Consider the following 25,063-nt stretch of genomic DNA (forward strand, 5'->3'; position numbering starts at 1 on the left):
CTTAGATTTCTTGGCTCACCCTATTAAACCACTTGGGGTTCCTGTCATTGACCCTGACTGGCAGAGCACCTTCAGCCATATTTCCCAGAACAGTGAGGAATCACTAACAACAGAAAAACAGAGATTGGCTGAGAAATTACTTTACTCCAGCATATGTAGCTCATGTTATTGGTAAATCTAGTAGTTATGATTTTTTTAAACACATATTTTTTAAAATGTTTTCTCTGGATTCTCTAAAACAACAAAAATACTTACCAGCAATCCAAAACAGAAGGAGTTGTGTTCTTCATCAAAGGAGAGAGCTTCCATATCCATAAAATCAGATTTCTCTAAATGTGTGGTATTCAAGATATAAACCTAAGTGGTATTTGTCTGTCTCTGAATACAAGCTCTTAGAACCACTGCCTTTTACTCTGCTATAAAAGCACTTCATTATATTTTAAGCTCCCATGGGAGAGAGTTAAGAACTGGATCTGGATTTCATGGTATAAGGAATTCTTGGATAAGGAAAGTCTCTGGACAGTGCAATTCAGCCCCTTCCTTCTCTGCCATAGTCTCAAGCCCTAAGAGATTAACTCTGTGTATCCAGAGTCATACAGGACTTAAACCCAAGGCTTACTAGCTCAAGGATGTCTATCCACTACACCACCAAGCCTCCCTCTGTATTTTGTAATTATAATTAGGAATTCTTACATCTCAACCTCTACAAAATGATAAGCTCACTGAGAATGGGGGTTCTAATTCATTTATCTCCCTATTACACTTCAGAGCTTCCTGATTTTAGAACTAATCTGAGAAAATAGCTTATATGTTCTTTCCATGGTTTGGTTTAGTTCTCATGAAGTGTCAGAACCATGTGAAGCAGCTTTGGTCATCCCTTATTTCAGATCCCATATTCATCTGCATCCAGAAGACACAGAAGTCCAACGGGTGATATGTGCCTCAGGCAATAACTAGTTATTTATTTAGTTACTTGGTGGGTTGTTTGCTGAAGGGAAGTCTCTTTTGGAGGATTCCAGCTAGACAGGGACCATCTCTTACCGTGTGGGCACTGGAACCTCAGTCAGGGCGCCCAGCATGACAGCCTGCTGTAATCGAACAAAGGCAATGAAAGGGCTCTCCAGGAAGTCCACTTCCCCGACCAGAACATTGGAGGCTTCTGCATCACGGGGAAGTTTCTTCATGAACTTGTTCTTTAGCTGTACAGGGGAGAGCCAGAAAGCACAGGTCACAGCTCCAGGATGGAGAATATGATGAAATATAGCCCTACTTCCATGGGCACAAAGGGAAGGCATGTAGCCCCTTGTACTTCCATCTGTCTTATCCTAGCCTAGCTGATCTACCTGGTCCTATCCTATGTGATCCCATCATATTTATCCAATCCTATCCTATCCAATACTATCCCTTTCATCTCATGTTATCTTCTATCTATATTTTTGTGTATTTATGGCTTGGTTTTGTTTTGGGTTTTTTGGAAGCTAGGTTGCCTTGCAGATAAAGTGCCAGTCTTGGAAGTCAGGAAAATGAGTTTGAACCTTGCCTCAGATACTTTCTACTATATGACTCTAGATAAGGCATTTACCCTCTCTTCATTTCAGTTTTCTCTTCTGCAAACTGGGAATAATAAGAGGATCTATCTCATAGGGTTGTTATAAGGCTCAGATGAGACCCTCTGTCTATCTACCTATCTATGTATCATGCTTTATAAGCCTAACTATATCTATATCTATCTATCTGTCTATCTGTCTATCTATTGTCTATCTATTTATCAATACATGGAGAGTATACATGGGGAGAGAGAGATTGTAAATTCCTAGATAGCAGGACTATCTTTTGTCTCTTTTATTTTATCCCTAGCACAATGTCTGGCATATAATAGGCATTAATGATTGATTTATTGAAACACTATATAAAGAGCAATTCTCCAATTGATAAATGGTCAAATAGGTAGTTTTTGGAAGAAGAAATCAAAGCTATCAGTGGAAAAAAAGTCTGTACATCACTACCAATTAGAGAATTACAAATTAAAATGACTCATCTCACACCCATCAGATTGGCTAAAATGACACAAAAGGACAACGAAAAATGCCACAGAGCATGTGGAAAAATAGGTACACTAACACATTGTTGATAGAGTTGTAAAATGATCTAACCATTCTGGAGAACAATGTGGAACTTTCCCAAAGGGTATAAAAGCGTGCATGCCTTTTGACCCAGTGATGCCACTACTAGCTTTGTATCCAAAGAGATTACAAAAAAGGAAAAGGATTTATTTGTTCAAAAATATTTATAGCAGGTTTTATGGTGCAAAGAAACGGAAACTGAGAGGATGCTTATCAATTGGGAAATGATTGAACAACTTGTAGTATATAAATGGATAGAATACTATAGTGCTGTAAGAAATGATGATGAGAATTCTTTCAGATAAATCTGAGAAGACTTACATAAACAGATGCAAAATAATATGAATACAACCAGGAAAATGTTGTACATTGTAATTGCAATATTGTAACAATGATTAATTTTGAAACATTTAGGTACTCTGATTAAGATAATGATCTAAGACTCGTGATAAAAAAAATTCTACCTCCTGAGAGAGAGCTGATGAACTCTGAGTGCAGACTGAAGGATATTTTTTCATGTAAAACTACAAATATATTATGTACAACTTGCTATTCTGTTTAAATCTGTAATAAAGTTATCGTGTAAATTTCTTCCCCCCTTTTTTTTCTTCCCTTATTTTTTAAAAACAGGATAAAGATATTGAAAAATCCACAAGATCTCTTTCTAAAGAAGTAATTGTAAATGAGAAATTAATACACCTGACTATAAGTGTTGTCTTATTCCTGAAAATTAGGTAGCTAGACACACAATTATTTTCACCATTATGAATAGGCATTTATAAAATGATGGGGGGAAAGAGAAAAAAAGAAATGTGCAATCATCTTTTATATTATGTTATGGAAATGCTTGTTTATTCCATAAATTAAGAAAATAATTTTTAAAATAAAAAAATGTCATTGTCCCCTTGTTATGGGCCAGAACTTGAAACAAGGTGCTAAGTCAGTGGAATTGATAGAGATAATAGTTATCTAATTTATCCTGGTGCTTAACAGTTCTCTAGTTCAGTACATGTATTTAGTACTTACTATACTTCTACAAGATTCACACCTTTGATAAGAGAGCATATATAAGCTAGGAGTCTCAGACAGGATTCAATTAGGCAGATTCAGAAGCCAGAAAAGGCAGGTGGGAGCTCAAGCTCTAGGAACCAAGGCCAGACTGAAAGGCTCTCCAAAAACCTGCTCAGCTCCAGGAAGGAGATAATAAAGGATCGGATTAGAAGAAAGCTAACCAGGCCGCAGGAAAGGAGACAAGATCAGGAAAGGAGACAATAAAGAAATTGGACTTTAACCCCTGACTGTACTCATGTGGTGATTACTGAATTGAAACGAAGGCTGCCTTCACAGACCCCAAGAAAACCCCAACAAGAAAATATTACATCCCCTCAAAATGAAAAAAATTTTAAATGAATTTGAATTTTTTTTTATAATTTTCCTATAACTTACACCTTCAGTTGCCTTCTTTTGTATTTATTGCTTCACTTTCTCTAGCTAATCCTCAGATTCTAAAATGGTAACTTCTGAGGTAGAAGAGGACCTTAAACTCATTTAGTCTAACTCTTTCCTTTTATAGATGAGGAAACCTAGGCCCAGAAAGTTCAAATGCTTTTGCCCAAAGTCACACAATTAGCAAATGGCAGAGTTGACATTTGAATCTGGGGCCCTTGACTCCAAATCCAATCCTTCTTTTGTCTCCATTCTGAACTTGCTCTCATAACACTTGGTCTCAATGCCCCACAACCTTATCTGAATATACATTTATTTTCCAAGTCAATAAATATATTCCCTATCATCAGCTATTTTAACTTATTTTTCTGTCTCTTCTATTCTTCTGTCTTCTCTTCATTTGCTTGTTTTTCCCTTTGTTATATCCTAATGATTTCCTCTTGCTTACAGATAACAAATGAGTAAGAATTTATTCACTAAACCCATCTATTAGGCTCATAACATTTATAAAACATTAGAGATTTATTATTTGATTGATTGTCTAAACTTAAAAAGGTGATGGGAAAATGGGAAGAAACAGATTAAATTTAAAAGGGCATCATGTAGGGACAGCTAGTTGGTGTAGTGAATAGAGCACCAGCCCTAAAGTCAGGAGGACCTGAATTCAAATTTGGCCTCAGACACTTAACACTTCTTGGCTGTGTGACCTTGGGCAAGTCACTTAACCCCAATTGCCTCAGCAAAAAAATTAAGGGCATCATGTATACATATGTGTGTGTGTGTGTGTGTGTGTGTGTGTGTGTATGGGTTGTTAAATACTTAGCCACACATTCCTGATGTTAGCCTTTCTATTCCTTTCAAGCATAGAAAATCTATAGCAAGACTATTTTTCTTTAATTCTAGACAATATTCATTCTACTCTGATAGCTGTATTAAATATCCTATGTCCTGTTTTTTTTCAGTCATTTTTCAAGCATGTTTAACACTCCATGACCCCATTTGGGGTTTTCTTGGCAAAGATACTGTAGTGGTTTGCCATTTCCTTCTCCAGCTCATTTGATAGATGAGGAAACTGAAGCAAACAGGGTGAAGTGACAGGGTGAACTCACAAAGATCAGTCTTTTTGCTTCAGATCCAGCACTCTATCCACTGAGACACCAAGTTGCCTTCTATATCTTATTCTATATCTTGCTCTATATCTTACTTATTCTCTAAACTCACCTAAAAGGCTCATAATCTTCATGGGACTAGTAGACAGCTAACAATTTCTCTGTTGAGAACATGCTTCCTTCTGCAGCAGAAGATAAATCTATTGCAGTACCTAGGCATTTCACATATCTGGAGATGGGAGTGAAGAGGAGGGGAGAACACAGTTTGTTTGTTGAAAAATCAACAATTAGAAATTGTAGCAATAAGGCACAATGTCATACTCTAAGTGCTTGAGAAAGCCATGAGATTTTTTAAAAGTGTAAATTAGGAAAGATCAGGAAAAAAAGATGATAGAAAATATACCCCCTTAAGCTAGGAGGTAGATTTATGGAGATCAATGGTTAGATTCAAGGGAGTCCATGATCTTGCTAAATATTTTGAAAACTATTTCCATGTTAACGCATATAGTAATAATAATGTTTCAAGAAAAATTTTGAGTGGCTAAATCATTTTGACTATTATAACTACCCAAATTAACAACAAAGTTAATGTGAAATGTGGAAAAAGACACTATCTGTATCCAGAAAAAAAAAACCTGATAAATAGAAGTATGTATAGAATGGTTACACATACACACACACACACATACACACATATTTGTGTCTAATGGCAGCCATCTCTAGGGTAAGAGTTGCAAAGGGAAGAAAAAAAGTTACATGATAGCTTTATTATATATTTTAAAATAATGTTATATATAATAGATTTTCAGTTTCATGCACAATTACCTTTTTTCTATACTACTATGTTATGGAAATGTTTGTTTCATTTCTTAAGTTCAGGTTAAAATAAATAAAATCTTAAAAATGAAAAAAAAAAACTATTTCTTTTGTAATCATATGTATTTTATTTTCTGCCTTAAAAAATACTATTCTCAGAAGTCCACAGGCTTTACTTTTGGGTTTCAAGGGATACAAGACATACAAAAGGTTAAGATCCTCCATTCTATAACATCTAGAAGAGTTTTCCAAGTTTACCAAGAAATATCACTAGGGCATAACTTCCATTCCCCTTTCCCACATTCTCTTGGTTTTTTCCCATTGACCCCCAGGATTATACTTAAAGTAATATATCCAAACCCAAAGATGCTTTAGTGGAGAAGGTCAAGGATTATCATTCAGATGTATACCAGTTATGTCAACTGGTCAGAAGGATAAAGAAGCAAGCTTACTAAAATAGTCCTTGTGGGATCAATCCCTTGGGCCCCAAGGATGCTTAGAAACAGAACTGACCCATCTATTTGTCATTAATCAAGTTTTAACCTCCAGGCACCTTTTGGTGTCAGATGTTTATATCAAATGGCTTTTACTTCTTTCTTTAGAACTATATGGCTGGCTTCTGAGGAGGAGGAATCAAAAGACAAAAAGGAGGAGAAGAAGGAGAAAGAGGAGGAGGAAGAACAAGAAGAAGAAAAGGAAGGAAGGAAGGAAGGAAAAAAGAAAAGGAGGGAGGGAGAGAGGAAGGGAGGAATGAAGGAACGAAGGAAGGAAGGAAGAGATGAAGGGAAGGAGGGAGGGAAGGAAATGAGACCCTAACTATGATTAGTGCTCAATTCTCAAATCTTCTTTTAAAATACTTTTTAAAGTATTCTCTTTCTCTTGTTCAGGCTATTATGAAGTCGTAGGTGTGTCCACACAAAGTCTCCTGACTAAAGACTAGCATAAAACTTGAAAACTTATGTTAATAGAGTAGAAAGGAAGGTTGCTTCACAACAAGCTTGCAAAATATACAACTGGCCTATTTAATTATCTATTATGTCTTTGGTACTTTATATTTAGGAAGCCACCGAGTTCAGCTAATTTCTTGGGGTGTGGATCTGATTAAAGAAGCCCAGTGTGAAGGACCATAAGAACCAGTTTTAGCCAAGTAAGAATGCTGAGAATTTCTATTACTGTTCATATTTAACAATTTTTAATTTGAATTTATTCCTTAAGAAACACAACTTCAAATGAAAAGCATTCCCTAGAAGCCTAAAAATTGACTTTCTAATCTCCTCTTCCAAATATAGCCATCTTATCACCATGAATGTAAATAATTAGGCAAAGCAGCACATTTGCAAAGGGCTATTATGCCAAATATAGTATTAATACAATTTATTCATTTGGATTTCCTAAATAGGAAGACATTTCAACTGACCTAGTTTAAAAAAGCACCAACCTACCACATTCTTTAATTTTATATGTATTTCAAATTAATTTTTTATTTAAGTAAATAACTTCACTGAGCCTCAGTTTCCATATCTGTAAAATGAAAAGATCAGACTCAGTAAAGTCCAGTGTCTCTTCTAGCTCAAAATTGAAATCTAAAAGCTTTTGAGCCTTTCAATACAAACTCATGTTTCTATTTGTAGGTGTACCAGTCACATAGCAAAACCAAAAGATTATCAGTTATATATTTCATTTGATATTCAAGCAATAAAAAAAAATTTTGTGGACGATTTCCACATACACACACACACCCAGTATATGGAGTGGACTTCTCTAGGGGGATCTATGAGAAATTATGAACAATAGTCACACAAGATGAGCAGAAAGGATAAAACACTAGATCCAGAATCAGGAAAATATGAGTTCACATCTAGCCTTACATATTTACTGGTTGTGTGACCATAGTCAAGTCATTTATTTTCTGCTTGCCTCAGTTTCCTTATCTATACAATGGGAATGATAATTGTGCCAACCTTTCTAGATAGTTGTGAGGATAAAAAAGATAATATTTGTAAAGTGCTTTGCCAATTTTGGTACACTATATAATACTATTTGACTACTTTTGTTTATAACTATCTGATTACTGAGATCACAGAACCAAAGTATTAAAGTTGTCCCTTCAAATAATAAACATCAGTAATGACGATGATATGTTGTTGTTCAGCTGTTTCAGCAGTGACCAATTTTTTATGATCCCATTTGGGATTTTTTTGGCAAAGATACTGGAGTAGTTTGCCATTTCCTTCTCTAGCTTGCTCTTAGGATAGTCCTTCCCTTTTACAAAGACTTTAAATACATGGTATCATTTGATTTTCATACTCTACCCTTTGATGACAGTGCAACTCTGACTAGTCATGAATATCACCTGTGTAAAGTGAATCATCAATAACAAATTTTAAATGCTTAGGAAAAAACCCCAGCACAGGAATTTGAAATATAAAGAACACCAGGCTGACAGTCAAAAATAAGAGACTGAACTCATGGTGCTGCTGTTATGTAGAATCTGTGTATAGCATTTGGCCAACAGTGTCACCTCACAATTCACTCATTTGTAATGGGAGAGTATTGTACTGAATGTTTTCTTTGGTCCCCTTTGGCTCTGAAGCTAATAATCCCAATGCCTGGGTCTCAACATCACCTTAATCCCTATCATTCTTAGTGAACTCATCTGTATAAGGAACACAGGAATAGGAACTGATCTTGATATTTCATTGATAATAAAAGACTTCTCAGTTAGGAAACTTTCTCTACCAGTGATATATCAGTGACAGTGACCACATGGGATCATTGTTAAGACCAACCAAAATAGCCTATGAAAAGTGTTAACTATAAAGAACTGGGCAAATGAATATTGTTATTCTTTTCCTCATTTTGAAAATAAAATAATGGTAACTGATCAACAGCCAAGAAGAACAGTGGATAAGGCACTGGGGATAGAGCCTGGATGATTTCAAATCTTGCCTGAAATACTGACCCTGGGCAAGTCATTTAACCTCAATTTCTGCCTTTCTCAGCATCCTTAACCGTAAAATGGGGATAATGATGTACCTATCTCTTAGGGATGTTATCAACTAAGATGATATTTGTAAAGTGCTTAGTATAGTGCCTGGGACATAATAAATGCTTGTTTCTATTCTTTCTTCCTTCTTTCTTTCCTTTCTTCTTTCTTTCCTTCCTTCCTTTCTTATATAGTCAAGCTGTGAAAGACTTATTAACTCTGATCAATGCAGTGATCTGAAATTCCAAAGGACACTTGATGAAAAATGCTAGCTACTCCAGATTGAAGGATGATTTTCTTTCTTTATTTTTCAGAACATGGCTAATGTAGTAATATATTTTGCATGATTCCATATGAATAATAGATAATGATTTCTTATCTTCTCAATGTGTGGGGAAGGAGTAGAGAGAGAGAGAAAGAAAGAATGTGGAACTCAAAATAAAAATAAAAAATGTTTAAAACCAAAGTATTATAAGACCTTTGAGCCTGAACCCAGCATGATATTCCATTGTATTTCACCATTAGCCCTTGGCAAATCTTATATTGGGACATGTCTTAGTCACTAAAATGGCAAATGCATTACATCATTGCCTGAAAACGAAGTAGACTGGATCACACACAAAAAAAAAGGCTTTCTAACCAAGGACATATTTAGCTCATAGCTAATTTTTTATTTTTGCATTTATGCCCATTTGTTCCACAGTGACTTTTGAAAACTTGATTGACAAAACACAATAGGTAGACTCCAAAAGGTAACTGTATCCTATGTAGCCTTAACTTCAACTTCTGTTTGGCACTTTGAAATATGCATGTTCCACAAGCTCTTCTCAAAGAACAGTGGTGGTACATGATTTACAGAGACTCCTATTGCCCAAATTATAGGCATGAAAAGTATTTAATACAAGATAGCATATTACACCTTCATTTCTTTCCATTTCTGATTCTCAGCTACTCCTGAGGATCTGTATTAAGCTCTTGAATACTACCTGACTGATGGTAGTAAAGAAGAAATGCAACCAGTAAAAATTTTGTCAGTTATTAAAGATGTCTTTTTCTGAAAGCTGAAGCTGAAAGTTTTTTAAATCTGTTCTAAGAATAAGAATCAAATCCTGGCTATATTACAATCACAGCGTTTAGTTTTAATACTACCCTGAAAAGAACAGCAAGGGAAAGACATTTACAAAACAGAACTTCACTCTGTAAATAAGAGTCAGGAGGAATTCATATATCTAGAAAGTAAGAAAGCACATGCAATCCAGATACACAGAAACTCAGATTAGACAAAGGCAATGATCTCTATTGTGGTTCTCTTTAAGTTAACAATGTCTGAATCCTACCCGGTTCAATAATTTTTTCTCCAACATTCTTGACGAATGCTTGTCTAGACATTTTTCCATGTTTCCAATTGCAGAGAATTCCTCATATGGAAACCAATTTTATTGGACAGTCATAATTGTCAGAAAGTTCTTTCTTGGAATGAACTGATATCTGATTCTCTGTACCTTCTACCCTGGCATGCTCTTCTTTGGAATTACTTAAAATAAATCAGATATTCTTATGAAAATTAAATCATAAATCACATCCATTTAATCCAATTCTTTTTTAAAGATGTAGAAATTAAACCTTAGAGATATTAAGTGGCTTGCCCAAGATCACACAAATAATAAGGGTCTAAGGCATTTGAACCCACGTTCCTGACTATGAATCCAATGTGCTTTCTCTTTTCAACACTCTTTCCTTAAGATAATCCTTCAAATATATCCAGAATACTATTATGCCTTCTTTAAGTTATCTTTAGATAAGATTTGCCAATTCCTCTGGTCATCTTTTATAGCATGGTTTCAAGTCCTCTTATCATTCTGACTGCCATTCTCCAAATATGTCAATGTCAATTGATCTGGGGAACCCAGAATGGAAGACGACGCTATGGACAAGGCTCAGTCATTTATTTTTCCTAGGATCCTGAATACCACCAACATGTCAGCTATATTTCCCAGCTCTGTATCATCCACCAATTTGACATGTAAGCTTTCATTCAAATCTTAGATAAAACTGTTGAACAAGACAATGAGTGCTAAAAAAAAAAAGTCACATTAATCAATTAAAGGACATTCAATTTATTTTTTAATGTAGCTATGGCTATTCATCATGCTTTCATCCAGTCCATATTTCTCTAGCTGACCCACAAGGAGAAACTAGCAAATGCTTTTGGAAACTCAAGCACACAATTTCTCCAGCATTTCTTTCTTCTATTCATCTAGTAGTCCCATTACTGCATATGTACACTACAATATTTTGATACATAGGATTTCTAATAAGCTTTACCTATTAAATACAAATTATCCTCTACATAAACAAATGGAAAAGGAATAGGTAACGTCCATTTGTTCAGTGCAAGAGGAATAAAAATGGGAGTCACTTAATGACTGTACCATAATTCTTCATGTTAATTTCACCCCCTCAAAATGACATGTTTTTTTTTCATAAAACATGTTTTCACTAAGAAAAAAAAATGTGAAATGATTTATTTCTTGTTATCTTAACACTTGCCACCCCTAGGATTACCTAAAAATAGGAAACATTCGAATGTCTAGAAATCTCAAGTCCCTACACAATTTGTTGTTTCTTTTTGTATTTTTAGTACTTAGCATAGTGCCTGGCATATTATAGGCACTTAACACTCTTTTTACCACCACAATGTCCAACTGCTTTTAGAAGGAGAGGAGATCAGACAGCCCAAACCAAAACAAGAAAAAAATAACATCTTGAAATCAATGACTGCAAGAGAAAATTACAGTTTAAGGGAAAATGTATTGTGTTCATTCTTTTCTGTGCACATACCAGACAGGATAGCTAGTAAAAAAAAATTTTTTTTAAATCCAAGGAGGGAGGTGTGAGGGATTTTTAAAGCAGGATAAGCAGATGGGAGCTGGAAATTAAATTAACAACTCACGGAATTTCAGAGCTGGAAAGAACACTGCTTTAGTTCAACCCAGATCTCAAAGGAATTCCTCATCAAAATATACCCAAAAATTGGGCATCCAATCTTTACTTTAAAACCTGCCATGAGGACCACTATCACTGAAGGAAGTCCCACTCACTTTGTGACCATTGTACTTGTTAGGAAGTCTCTCTTGATATCAAGTCTAAATTGGTCTCTTTGCAGCTTCTAGTTGCAACTCCCAAGGCACTACTTGATTTCAGGAGTGCTGCTGCAGACTCATTAATACTTCATTTGATTCTTTCTCCTCTTTACCACCTCCTTCATTTCACCCTTCACTCCAGACAAAACAGAAATCACAGCTCCAAAGAAAACCAAGAAAATGACCTTGAACTACAAAGTATAAATTAAAGACCAAAACTTTTGCATCTCACACATACACACACACCCACACACACACACACACACACACACAACACAATATGCATGCATTTGAGATAGAAAAGTTTTACTTATAATGAAGGAGAGAAGTGAAGGACAAGAAAATCAAGGCAACCAAAGAAAACAGGAAAATTCCTCCAGAAGCATCCACTATTCTCAGGATACAATCCCATGGCAACACATAACATCTCTCAGAGTTTAAAAGGTCCAAGGAACTTCAGAAGCTGTTTAGTCCAACCTCCTCATTTTATAGATGGGGATACTGAAATTTAGAGAGGTTAAGAGACTTGCCACGGATTTCCAAGTTGATAAGGATCGGAGTTTGAATCTACCTTCAAACCTCCAAGTCTAAAACCCTACCCATTATACCACACAATCCAAAGCACAGAATTAATTATAATATCAATTAATTAATTAATGTTGATTTGAGTTTTCTTTGTTTTTGGCATTGTTTGTGCCCCTAGTATTTAACACAGTGGCTTACTGAGTGCTTGATAAATGCTTGTTGGCTAATTGGCTGACATTCTACAGAGAGCAACAACACAGACCCATAGAAAATGTATACAAAATCTACACTGCATAAATGAGCTAATTTGGGGAAGCAGACAAATTAATGGCCAATCCAAGACCAGACTCCAGGTCTTTTGATGTTCATACTCAGATCAAAAGTTATTTTTTCCTATTAGACAATAAACACTCCAAGCTCATGGAGTAGGTCTCATATCTCCCTCTTATGGGGGATGTACAGTCCTCTGCATACAGTAAGTTCTTAATAAATGTTGCATTTGTTTTAAATACCAACCCCTGCAGCTTTATTAAAAGAGCTTATGAAAATCCAAAATGGGGACAAAGAGAAGGGATAGCGATGGTGAGTGCCAGAAGCTAGAAGTACTTTCACCATGTTGACCAAGCTATTCATTCTACAAAAATGCCATCTACTTATTATTCTCAGGATCATTATTTAAGTATAGTCATTAAATTCTTAGATCAAAATGACAGAATGCTTAATGAAAAACACTTTGAACTGAAGTAACAGCTAAGGTAAATACATCCCCTCCCAACTTCGAAATGGCAGCTAGCAATTTCTTGGGACATTCAATATTATCAGTCATGTAAAATGGGCCATTTCCAGGACTCATGTGACATAAGGGGCGTGAATATGGGGTTCAGTGATATGACTTAAGTGTTATATTCACCGAACAACTTGTTTAATAGATTATATATATATATATATATATATATGTGTGTGTGTACATATGTGAATATGTGGGTATATATGCATACATCTATACATATATTATGCATATATACATACATCTATATATGTGTATATATGCATATATGTATATATGTTTCTGTATAAGTATGTATGTGTGTGTGTGTGTGTGTTTGTATACATACACACTTTACCTGAGGACTCTGGCCATATGTACCAAAATTGAATAGGACAGAATAATGAAAAGGAGAAGAAAAATAAATCAAGCAGATAGTTGTCAATCAATAATCAATTATTAAATGCCTACAATGTACTAGGCCTTGTGCTAAATTCTAGGAATACAAAAAAGAAGCAAAAGATAGTTCCTGCCTTTAAGAAGCTCACAGTCTTCTGGGGAAGATTAACATTCAAGTATAAAAGCCAAAGAAATTGCCCAGAGAGATCCTCTCTTGCTAGTTGATGAGTTAGTGACTGAGACACTTAAAAAAAAAAAAACTAAGAAATATTCTAGTCCAAAGTAAACTCTTCAGAAAAGAGAGTTATTGAACTGTTCTTTTAAAGGGGAGAGAAGAAAACATTAGTGAGAAGGAAGGTCAGACAGGCGGGACAACTTTGAAAGTTACCTGTAGAATTTATGCCATACTTTAAAAGAAGAACAAGCTGTATATTAATACAGATCTGTAGCTTCATATCCAATCCTCTCCTTCTGTTCTGTTACTTAATTGGAAATGCTTGTTTTATTTGATGTTTAAGTTCCGAATAAAAATTTTTTTGAGAGTTAAAGAAAAAGTGAACTCTCTTCTAAATGCTTTTAATATCATTATGCAGGTCATTTGTGACTACAATACCTACGTCAATTTTAAGACTAAAAGAGACCTTATTGGTCTCTATTTGGACCTAATCTGGTCCAAATTCCCAGCTAATGAAGTGAAAATCTTTTCTACAATATCCCAGACATAGACCTGTTCAGCAAAGTCCATTCCCCACATCTCTAGAACTAACTGCTATTTGACATTTAAGCCAGGAGCCAATCTACTTTTCCAAGCTAATTTTATATGGCTTGCCTTCCTGTACTCCACGATCCAGCCACACTGGATCTTGCTGTTCCTCACACCAGCTATCCTGCCTTTACAAAAGCTGCCATCCACCATGTCTGGAATTCAATACCTCCTGACCTTTGTCTCAGAATCTTTAGTTCTCTTCAAAGCTCAGCTGAAATGTGACCTTCTTCTACGTGAAGCTTTTTTTTATGTCCCTGTCCTCTAAACTGATTATGCTTCTCTCTTCAAAAATTCTTTGTATTTTATGTATACTTCACACTTAGTTCTATTGTACATTGTAATATTCATATATTATAGAAGTTATCTTTCTTCTAAAAGAGTGTAAGCTCCTTGAGGAAAGGGACTCTCTTTTCCCATTTGTTTTTTAACAAGCCTAGCACAATGGCTGGCATATAGTAGGCACTTAATAAATATTAGTTGATTGATTAATCTAAGTCTACATGAGTATTTCAATCAACTTCAATTTCTGGGAAAATTCTAGACCGGAACATTAAAGAGACGGCTAGTGAGCATATCAACAGGGAAGCAGGATTCTAAAAATCAGGTAGACTTGACCATCATCATCATGAGTAGCATTTATATGGCTTTGCAAAGCTACATACTTTGTAAAATGTCTTTGGTGCTGGTTAGCCATGGGCTTTTCTTGGCAAAGGTACTGGAATTATTTGCCATTTCCTTCTCCTGCTCATCTGACAAATGAAGAACCTGAGGTAAAGAGGGTTAAATAACTTTCCCAGGGTCACACAGCTAATAAATATCTGAAGTCAGATTTGAATCAGAAATGAGTTCTTTTAATTCCCAGCCCAATGCCCTGACCGTTAGATTACTTACCTGCCTTAAAATAAAGATGGAAGTTTTATGAGGTAGAATAGGAGACTTTCTAGAAGAGAATGGTAGTTCTGGTAAATAGAACAATGAGAGAGTTGGATAACTAGAGACCCAGAGATACGGAGTGCAGAAGTATAAGAGGTAGGTAAAATGCCTCTCAACTCAACAGAGTTGAGCCCATGAGGACTCCCAAGACAGTGTGTGGATCCAGGAAAAGAAAATCCAAAAGATTAACTCTATAGACCTCTTCATGGCTCCTGATGAAGCCAAGGGTTCTCAGGGACTATGTCTCTCACCCACTCTTTATCCTAATTTCTCAGAGTAGTTCACTGAGAAGCGGGCTGGTATTTGGTTGGAAGAAGACCATCTAGAGATGGCTCCAAGAATGATGAATACTTAATTGAACTGAACTCCTGAACTGAAATGTTTATTGGTTTAATTCAATGGTACTCTTAATTTATGCATCTATTCTCACATTTTTATAGAATGGAGGCGCTGAGCTTTTAGACAAATGAAAGATCCAAATATGAATCAACAATAAGCATTTCTTACATGACTACTAAATGTCACTAGGGATTGAGGACATAAAGACAAAACAAACAGTTCTGGCTCCTAGAAAGCTTACAGTCTTTTAAATAGAAACTGCAACCCTACATTCACAAAAATAAAAAAAATACAAAGAAAATACAAAGCAATTGTGTGGAGTAACTAACAGATAGGACTAAGGGATCATAAAAGATATGAAAAAACCAACACTTGAGCTTTCAGGAAATCTAGGGAATCCAAGAAACAGAGGCAAAGAGTAGGTATGTTTTAGGCACATAAAAGCATGGATATGGAAAAAGAGACTATTCTATATGAGTGGCAGCAAGCATGCCAGTCTGACTGAATCATTGAGTTATGATGGGGGAGCAACATGTAAGTACAGAAAGATCAGCTAGATGTATACTATGAAGGGCTTTAAATGATAACTATTTTGTCCTGGAGTAATAGGGAGTCATTAGAGTTTGTTGAAAAGGACAAAGGCATGTAGGGAAATTACTTTGACACCCAATATGGAGAATGAATTATAGAGATGCTCTTGAGGTAAGGCAACCAATTAAAAGTCTGTTGCAGTAGTCTAAATGAGAATTAATTAGAGATTAAACTAGCTGATGGTTATTTGAAGAAAGTAAAGGATATAGGAGTGATATATGTTGCTGAGAAAGAATCAATAAGATTTGGCAACTAGTTGGATATTTGGTATGAAATCCCAACGATGTCTAAGGCTATAAAGCTGGGTAACCACAAAGATTGTGTTCTCAACTGATATAGGAAAGCTAGGAAGAGAAAGTAAGTTTGGAAGGAAAGATAATGTGTTTTGTTTGAACGTGTTGGATCTGAAATGCTTGATCCTCATAACAATCCTAAGAGATTGATATTATTATTCCCATTTTACAGCCATGGAAACTGAGGCAAGCAATGGGTAAGTGACTTGCCCCAAATCACATGACTGATAATTGTCTGAAGCTGGATTTGAACCTAGGTTTTCACAACTCCGAGTCCACTGCTCTATCTAGTATATTACTTTGAAGTTTTTGGTGATGTAGGACTGGTCCTCCAGCGAAAGACCAGGACCAGATACAGATCTGGAAATGATCTGCATAGAGATGATGATTGAATCCACAAAAATTGAGGAGGTCACCAAGAAAGAAAATGTGCAGATTCAAGAGAAGAGGACCCAGAACAGAACCTTGGCATATAACCACAATTAAAGGGTAAATAAAGAGTGGTGATCCAGTAAAGAAAATGGAGTGAACAACCAAACAAGTAGGAAGAACAAGAGGGAGCAAAATCATAAAAACACAGAGAAAGGAGTATTTAAGAAGAGAGTGTTGCAAGAGGCTACAGAAAAGTCAAGAGGATGAACACTAGGAAAAGGCCATTGAATTTGAGGATCACTAGCAGCATTGGAAAGAGCACTTAAAAAATCAGAAGTAGAAAGAAAGAAATGCTCGTGGCTTTCAAGAGGCCACAGGAACAGCAAGTTTAGGTTTTCAGTCCCTTTAGTACAGTGATCACACTCAGATGTTTTTATATCCCTCCATAGTACCTAGGACAGTGTCTTGACCATGCCAGCAGTTCAGTAATTCTAATGAGAGAGAAGACAGAACTCAGATTGCTACCTTTCCTCTCTGAACCATCTTCTGAAAAGCAACTCTGTACACATTATAATAAATTCATCAAAAGTTGGTAACTATTCCAAGAAAAAGTAGAAAGGGGAAAATGACAGAAATGACAGAAATAATATCAAAGCAACCTTAGGACTGTTATGATTTCATTCCCCATAGGATTCAAAGACAGCAACAATGGAAACCAGAACAAAACAATCACCACAAAACCCAAAGCCCTCAATCCATCATCCTTTTTTTTACAAATGAATATTTTTATTTTCCCTAGTTACATGTAAAACAATTTTTCACATTTGTTTTTAGCATGTTGAATTTCAGATTCTCCCCTTTCTTCCCTACAATGCAACCTTCCCTATATTGAGAAGGCCTGTGTGAAGTTGTCATTATCCTTAACATATTAACAATATCACTTCACTTTCCCTGATCTAAATTTCTTTTTTCTCACATTTGCCCTGATTTTCAGATTTTTTCTTCCCATGAAGCCCAACATATCTGTCTTCTAAATGGAAGAGGCTTCTTTTGAACTAGCAAAAATCTGAAACCTTTCCCCCCTAATTCTCACTCCTTTATTCCTTTCTGAACTTAGTTCCTGACCCTTTGACCATTTTTCCCTTCACGACCTAGCAGCCTTCTCACCCTGGAAGATCACTCTGCTCCTGTGGCTATTTCTCCCGATTGGTTAGTTCTTCTCAGAACTTATATTTTTAGAGAAATTCCAATGCCAATCATTTTTATTTTTTCATTTCTTCCTGAATCCATTCCTGAAGCTCTAGATGTCTTTCTTTGCCATTCTTCCATAGGAGTACCTTCCCTTCAAATTCTGCTTTTTCAGATTCCTTTTAAATGTATTTTCTTCTATTAGAATGGAAACTCCCTGAAGACAAGAATTATCTTACTTTTCATTGTATCCTCTCAGCACATAGCACAGTTTTTGACAATTAGTACTTCATAAATTCTTGCTAACTAGACTTGTTCTATTCTTGCTCAAGAATATTTGATCACTAGTGCCCATTCTTCATAAACAAAAAAGTCACAAAGATTATGGAAGTTTACTATATTGAAAAGGGGACCCTTCCAAGGAACCAGTTTCCACAGATCATATCTGCTCTGTGTTTCCTACAGATTTCTAAAAATGTAAATACTAAACCAGGTCACCACTTTCTTGAAACATTCTTGAGGCTTCATGAGTATAACTGGAAAACCAAAGTTACCAGTAATCAGGTTCTTTTAATGGAATCGATTGAACTCTAATGCTGGTATCAGGGAGCAAAATTATCCCAAAGGAGTGACTGGTGAGCTAGCCATTATTCTGATCACAGGGACGATAGAAATTTAAGATCCATACTCTTGTACAGAACATGGTAAATCAAGATTAAAATGTTTGTATCAAATTATATACACATAAACATAACATTTTATATACATGGGTGAATATTGTTCTTTGAGTCAGAATGGGCTATGTGATTGGCTGGACTAAGCACTAGCCGTATCCTGGGGACTTTAAATATTTTATTATAAATATAGAAGCTCTGAAGATAGGCAGCAGGTCAGAAATCAAAGTTCAAGAGTTCATAGTATGAAAGAGAGGGCCAACAATGAGGGAAGAAATTAGCTCTTGATCTAGGGGGTTCCTTCCAGCTGTTGGAGTCACTTTGCAAGAGGTGTTTGTGTTTCATAAAGGGATCAACAAGGGTTAACACCCAGTTACTACATCAACCATCTGTTACAACATCATATGATCACATCAACTTCAGTGGTTCTCAAATTTTTGTTTCAGTATCTTTATCCTATTAAAAATTATTGAGGATCTCTCCAAAGCGTTTTTGTTTATCTGGATTATATTTATAGACATTTACCATATTGGAAATAAAAACTATTTTTGAGAACCACTGAACTAAGTTAAGAAAAAGGAGGAATTCAAATTCCTCATTCATATAAATATGTATTATATAATGTGTGTATGGATATATGTGTGTGGATAGTTGTTGTTCTTCCATCTTGTCCCTTCAGGACCCCTTGTAGAGGTTTTCTTGGCAAAGATACTGGAGTAGTTGGCTACTTCCTTCTCCAGCTCATTTTACTGATAAGGAAACTGAGGCAGACTGGATGAAGTGACTTGCCTACAGTAACATAACCAGTGAGAATCTGAGACAAGATTTTAACTCAGATTTTCCCAATTCCAGGCTCCAGTTCCACTCTATCCACTGTGCCATCTGGTTGCATGTATATGTATGTACATATATGCATTTTCTATGTATGTTTATATGTGTATTTATACACATATAATAAAAATAATAATAGCCAGCACACATGTAATGCTTACTTATGTGCCAGGCACGCTGTAGAATGCTTTATAAATATTATTTCATTTGATCCTTACAAAACCCTTGGAGGTGTATACTATTATTATCCACATTTTATAGGTTATTGAGGCAAACAGAAATTAAGTAGCTTGCCCAAGATCACACAGTTAGCAAATGTCAGGGGTTACAATTGAATTCAGGTTATCTTAATCACAAGGCATCTGGGTGCCTCAGCGGCTAGAGTACCAGGTCTGGAATCAGAAAGACTCATCTTCATGAGTTCAAATATGGTCTCAGAAACTTTCTAGCTGTGTGACCCTGAACAAGTCAGGATTAGTGTACTCATCTGTAAAATTTGCCTCAGTTTACTCATCTGTAAAATCAGAAACAACTGAACAACAGCATCCTAATTCCAAAGCCATTGCTCCATTCATATCTTAGGATCATAAGCCATCCATTAATTACAGCCAGAAGGGACCTTAGAGTCCCTTTTTATTGTCCCATTTTACAGATGAGGAAATAGAGACCCAAAAAAGTAGTAATTAAGTAGCAGAGTCAGGATTTGAACCCAGAACCAGTATTCTTCCTACTCTATTACCATGTTTTCATGTATGAGGCTGTTTTGTATATGTAAATATAAGATAAAAGGACTCTGGGAAGCCCATCCAGACACAGGCCCCAGACAGGTGTTACATGCAATATGCAAGTCTCCCCTCAGGTCAGACCAGCCTCTGTTTTATCTCCACACTAGGCAACTAGGATTTTCTAACCACCAAGATCAGACCTTAAAGCAATGTAGCACTCAGACTCAGAAGCCTAGAGTAGAAAGGCACAGAGGACTGGTCTCTCCATTGCCCTGACCACAGGTACCTCATATTTTTATACCTGAGTCACATAGGAGGGGAGACATGCTCCTTTGAGGAACTTGGCCCAGCATGGGTCACAGAGCCAGTTTCTACCCTAAAACGATTGGCCAGATAAAAATAAAATGAAGGACACTTCAGTATATGTGTTGTGCTATTTCTGGGCCAGGGGAGGGACCCACGGGCACCACAGGGTTTCTCCATAAGAGGCACTGGAGGAGGGAGGGACATAGATGAGAACTAAATCTAGAGCCCCATCTCTTCTGATGTCATCTCCCTGGGCCTAGGCATTCCTTTGTAAGCACTTCAAACTGGGGCCTCCTCAAAGACATATGGAGATGTAAACAGCATCCCTATCACACTCTTAAACCAAGCCCCCCACACCTTGCTTCTTTCTCTGTTTATAATACACGCTGATCAAAAGGCTACACCATGAGAAGGTTTTAGTTGGTTAAAAAAAAATGAGAGAGGCTGAGTTTGGAAAAGAATAAGGGAGAGGGAGAGAAAGAGGAAGAGAGAGAGAGAGAGAGAGAGAGAGAGAAACAGAAAGACACAAAGAGACAGAGATACAGAGAAACAGAGAAAAAGAAAAAGAGAAAGGGAGGGAAGGAGGGAAAGAAAGAGGGATAAAATGAGAGAGGGAAAGAAAAAAGACAGAAATAGAGAGACAGAGAGAGGGGGAGATTGGGAAGGAGGAAGGAGCAGAGAAAGGAGGAAGGGAAGTAGGAAAAGAGAAGGAGGGAAAGAAAGAATGAGGGAGAGAGAGATAAAAATGGAAAGAGAATAGAAATGGTTGATAGTGTTGCAAAAAAAGAAAGAAGAGAGGGTCACTGAAACTTTTTTTATGCTTATTCAGAAGGAAATAAAGAAAAGCAGGGCAGTTTTGAAAGTAACATCAGAGATTCCATCACAAACAAAACCCTGTTCTTTTCTGCTTTGTATATGAAAATGTTCATCTTCAGGAGAATATGTATTTGTAGATTTCAGAATAAAAAAAGAAAAACTTTTTTTCTAAAACAAAAAGAAGTTTTCTCAGTTTCTGTAGTGTGTGTGTGTGTATGTATGTATGTGTGTGTATGTGTGTACCTGTGTGTGTCTGAACAAAATCTCTCAGATCAGGCTGCTTGAGTTTTCTCTGACAATAAGATCCTTGTATTTTTTTTTTTGCCCAGATTCATGACTATCTCTGTCTCCCAATCCCACCAAATAAGCCGATAATTAAATTGGCTTTATTTTTTAAGCTTCATGTGGCAGATAGTAAGGAGTGTGCAACCCAAGAAGCTATTTTCATCTCTCTCTCTCTCTCTAAAAGTTTCTGTCTGTTTCAAGCTCAGACCAGCCTTTCCATCTTGTTTCTAAATATTAAGAGCATTTGGTCATTTCAGTTTTTGATAACTAATTTGAAGCTTCCCTATGCTGAGAACTCACACAGGGCAAGAGTTCACAAGGTAGTCAGAAAAAGTGATACGGTCTCTTAAATGACATGGGAGACATTAGCCCAGGACTGCCCAGCACGGCGTGCCCTCATCAGAGAAGGTGCTGTGCTCTATGAGCCAAGCAGAATTGAATTAGCTCAGAAGAAACATGAGATGCACAAAGTTAGAGAAGCCCCCAAATGTTCATAGGGACTATTTGTGTCCGACCTGTGGCAGAGCGTTCTGAGCTCGTACTGGTCTGATCAGCCACAGTCGGACACGCTGTAACTCCACTCTAACACAGTGATATCATTTTGGTCCTCTTCAAGAATGAAAGACCCTGTATTCTGACCTCCAGGACTACTGAATAAGTAAAAGAGTATGTGATAAATGAGCTCTGTTTTAGAGGAGTTAACTTTAAGGTTCCAAGGCAATTCTGCCCAGTCTCAAATTCCATATTCTTCTTCATAGGTTATGATTTTTAAAGAGATTTAAAGTAGGGCCTGCAACAGATCACACCTTCCTGATTTTAGGTGACATGTGTAGAAAGATAAGAAATGGTAGCTAGGCCATGAGGAAGCATTACTGATGGATGCCTGAAGTAAGCTGGTTTGCCAACGTAGACTTACTATAAAATGTACTTCCTTTTTAAATTTGTTTTCAAGGAAGTTAACTATATGTATATGTATATGTGTATCTATCTATCTTTATATATGTATGTTTCTTTTCTACATAGATATTTTATGATATACATTTAAAAATATTATTTTAAAGGTTTACTTTTATGGGACTTAAGTATATAAATACACATATAATATATATTTGTAATATAATATATATGTATAATACATGTATATACATATATATATATCACAGAGGCTCCACCTATTAATAGGTAAAGCCCTCTTGAATTGCTAGGTTTTTAAAAGATTTGCTGAAATGAAAGTTGAGAGACAAGAATAGATGGGATTTATAAAGCACCTCTCTTTGAGGAAGTTAGATCCTTTTACTGGTAGAGCTTGCTGTAATTCATCCTACAAAACAGGCTGATAAAGTACAGATTCTCCATTTTTGGAGATAAACATGATCTTGTTCTTTCCTTTTATTCATCATTATCCATTCACCTACTCTGGGGAAGGCACCAGTTCAAACTTAGGAATAATTGTAAAAGGATGTAAGAGAGAAGGTTCCCTTCCCTTGATATTTGCCAATTTTTTTTTACCAAGTTGTAAAGAAAGAAAAGAAATAGAAACAGATGGTTAACAATACACATTGTCATTTGACTTGGCATCAAATTAGGTTATAGGTGTTCAGGGGAAGGAGACATCAGTGTGAGAATGAAGCTAGATGTTAATGGACCAATACATGTCACAAGTGAAGGAGAAAATGTTTCAAAGAAGAAATAAAGTGAGAAAAGAAATGAAAGTTAGAATGTGTTATTGAGGAATCTGAAAATCCCAGGTTGGCTATAAGTTTGAGGATTGTGTGAAATAGTAAAGAAAAGTTTATTATTCACTCATTTCAGTTGTGTTCAACTCTTTGTGACACTATTTGGAATTTTCTTGGCAAAGATACTGCCATTTCCTTCTTCAGTTCATTTTACAAATGAGGAACTGAGGCAAAGTGGGTTACATGACTTGCCCGGATTTACCCAGCTAATAAGTGTCTGAAGCCAGATCTGAACTCAGAAGATGAAGCCTCCTGATTCTAAATCCAGCATCCTATCCAGTGCCCTGCCTAGCTGTCTCCTAGAAAGGTAGATTGGGGCAATTTGTGGGACTGAACTTATTGCTTTCTATGGGCTAAATTAGTCTCCCAGGCTATACTATACATTTTTGAGGGAAATTCCTATTACATTACAAACTACTACTTTTCCCCCTCTCCCAGCTCCTAGGAACACAGGAATCAATAAATATTTGCAGTCTGACTGACCTCCTTGAACAGGGACAAATAAAGTCTCCCTTTAAAACAAAGTCCTTAAGAACCCAAATCTTGCCTTCCACCCCTTGGGTTTTTCTATATTATGCTCCCTCAAAGCTTGTCCAACAGCAGCATGGGGCATGCAATACACTTGAGTAAAATCAGCTCTTCTCACTGTGGGCCAGGATATGACCTGAAATACAACCCCAGGACAAGGGAAGCAGCTAGCTAGATAAGCCAATTATATCTGCCTGCTCCAGAGTAGCTGGGGATTCAAACCTGATTCTAGTCCAAATGGGCAGAGCTGGCACTTCCTTGATTTGAATAGGCCTAAAAATTCTCAGCTGCTCAATGAGCATGGAATAAACGTGTAGTTGAGGGGGAAGTCCAAAGCCTGTTCAAGGAATCCAACACCATCTGTTCTCTTGAATGTAGCATTTCTAACGTTTGGATGGAGAAGCCTCAGGAATATGGAAGTCTGATATTACTATGCAAGCAAAGGACCTTTTTGTTTTTCCCATTCCTCTCCACAAATATATTTGCAATCACATATACACATTAAAAAAGAACAAGCATTGCTTGATCTTTTAAGAGGTCAGCAAATGATAAAGAGGTACTTTTTTGAGTTTGAGAGAATGAAATAAGGCTATCCCTGGCAACACAGAGAAGTTGACAAGTCTGCTGATAATTGATCAGGCCAGCCAGCCATTGGCTCAATTAGCCAAACGAGTATTAAAAAGTAGGATTCGATTTTTCTTGCCCAGGAGGAGTTGGGAAAACAATTTCGCCAGGCTAGTTTCTTGAGAAATTTATTTTGGTAGAGGGTTCCAACTGATATCAAAACACTAGTATATCAAGCCCTAACAATCCAACTACAAAACAGACACCATATGAGATGTTTCAATTACCTGCACACATTCAAAAAACCATTCCATATGAGATCTATAAACTTAAAAGTTATGTATACACTGCTTATAATTTATATTTTGCTACTTTTATCTTCTCTAGGGAGCCCTTGGGCTCTGGCCTTTATTTTTTGGCCTGTTCAGTAGGTCTTACTTTAATCTGTACTTGATACCTTATAATTTATGATTACTTCATAATGCAAGAATATAGTCCTCAGAGCTAGAGTGAACCTTGTAGATCATTTATTTCAAGGTTTTTAAATTGGAGTCTGTGAACTTTAAATGTAGGGGGGGCTGGATATATGTATGTATACTTACATTTATAACTATATTTTAGTGTAACTGGTTTTCATTAGACTATGAGATCCTTGGGAGCTGGTTCATTTTTTAAAAATATCTTCAGTACTTAGCATAGTGCCTGTCACATAATAAGTACATAAATGTTTGTAGATTTGACTTTGTAACCCTATCTCTTATTTCATGCATTTAAAAAATATGATTCTGAGAAATGGTCCATAG

General features: G+C 36.3%; 1 protein-coding gene across 6 annotated transcripts in view; it reads right to left on the reverse strand.

Moving 5' to 3' along the window:
- The window catches only part of SLC4A4 (solute carrier family 4 member 4), a 382,231-nt gene that overhangs the window by 117,597 nt on the left and 239,571 nt on the right, over window positions 1-25,063 (reverse strand). For all 6 annotated transcript variants that reach the window (XM_031944125.1, XM_031944124.1, XM_031944128.1 and 3 more), the window contains one exon: window positions 1,042-1,199. In XM_031944125.1, coding sequence (XP_031799985.1) covers window positions 1,042-1,199 — 158 coding nt within the window. The remainder of the gene's footprint in view (window positions 1-1,041; window positions 1,200-25,063) is intronic.

This window comes from Sarcophilus harrisii, chromosome 6 (genome assembly GCF_902635505.1).
Source record: "Sarcophilus harrisii chromosome 6, mSarHar1.11, whole genome shotgun sequence".
NCBI classification, from domain to species: domain Eukaryota; kingdom Metazoa; phylum Chordata; class Mammalia; order Dasyuromorphia; family Dasyuridae; genus Sarcophilus; species Sarcophilus harrisii.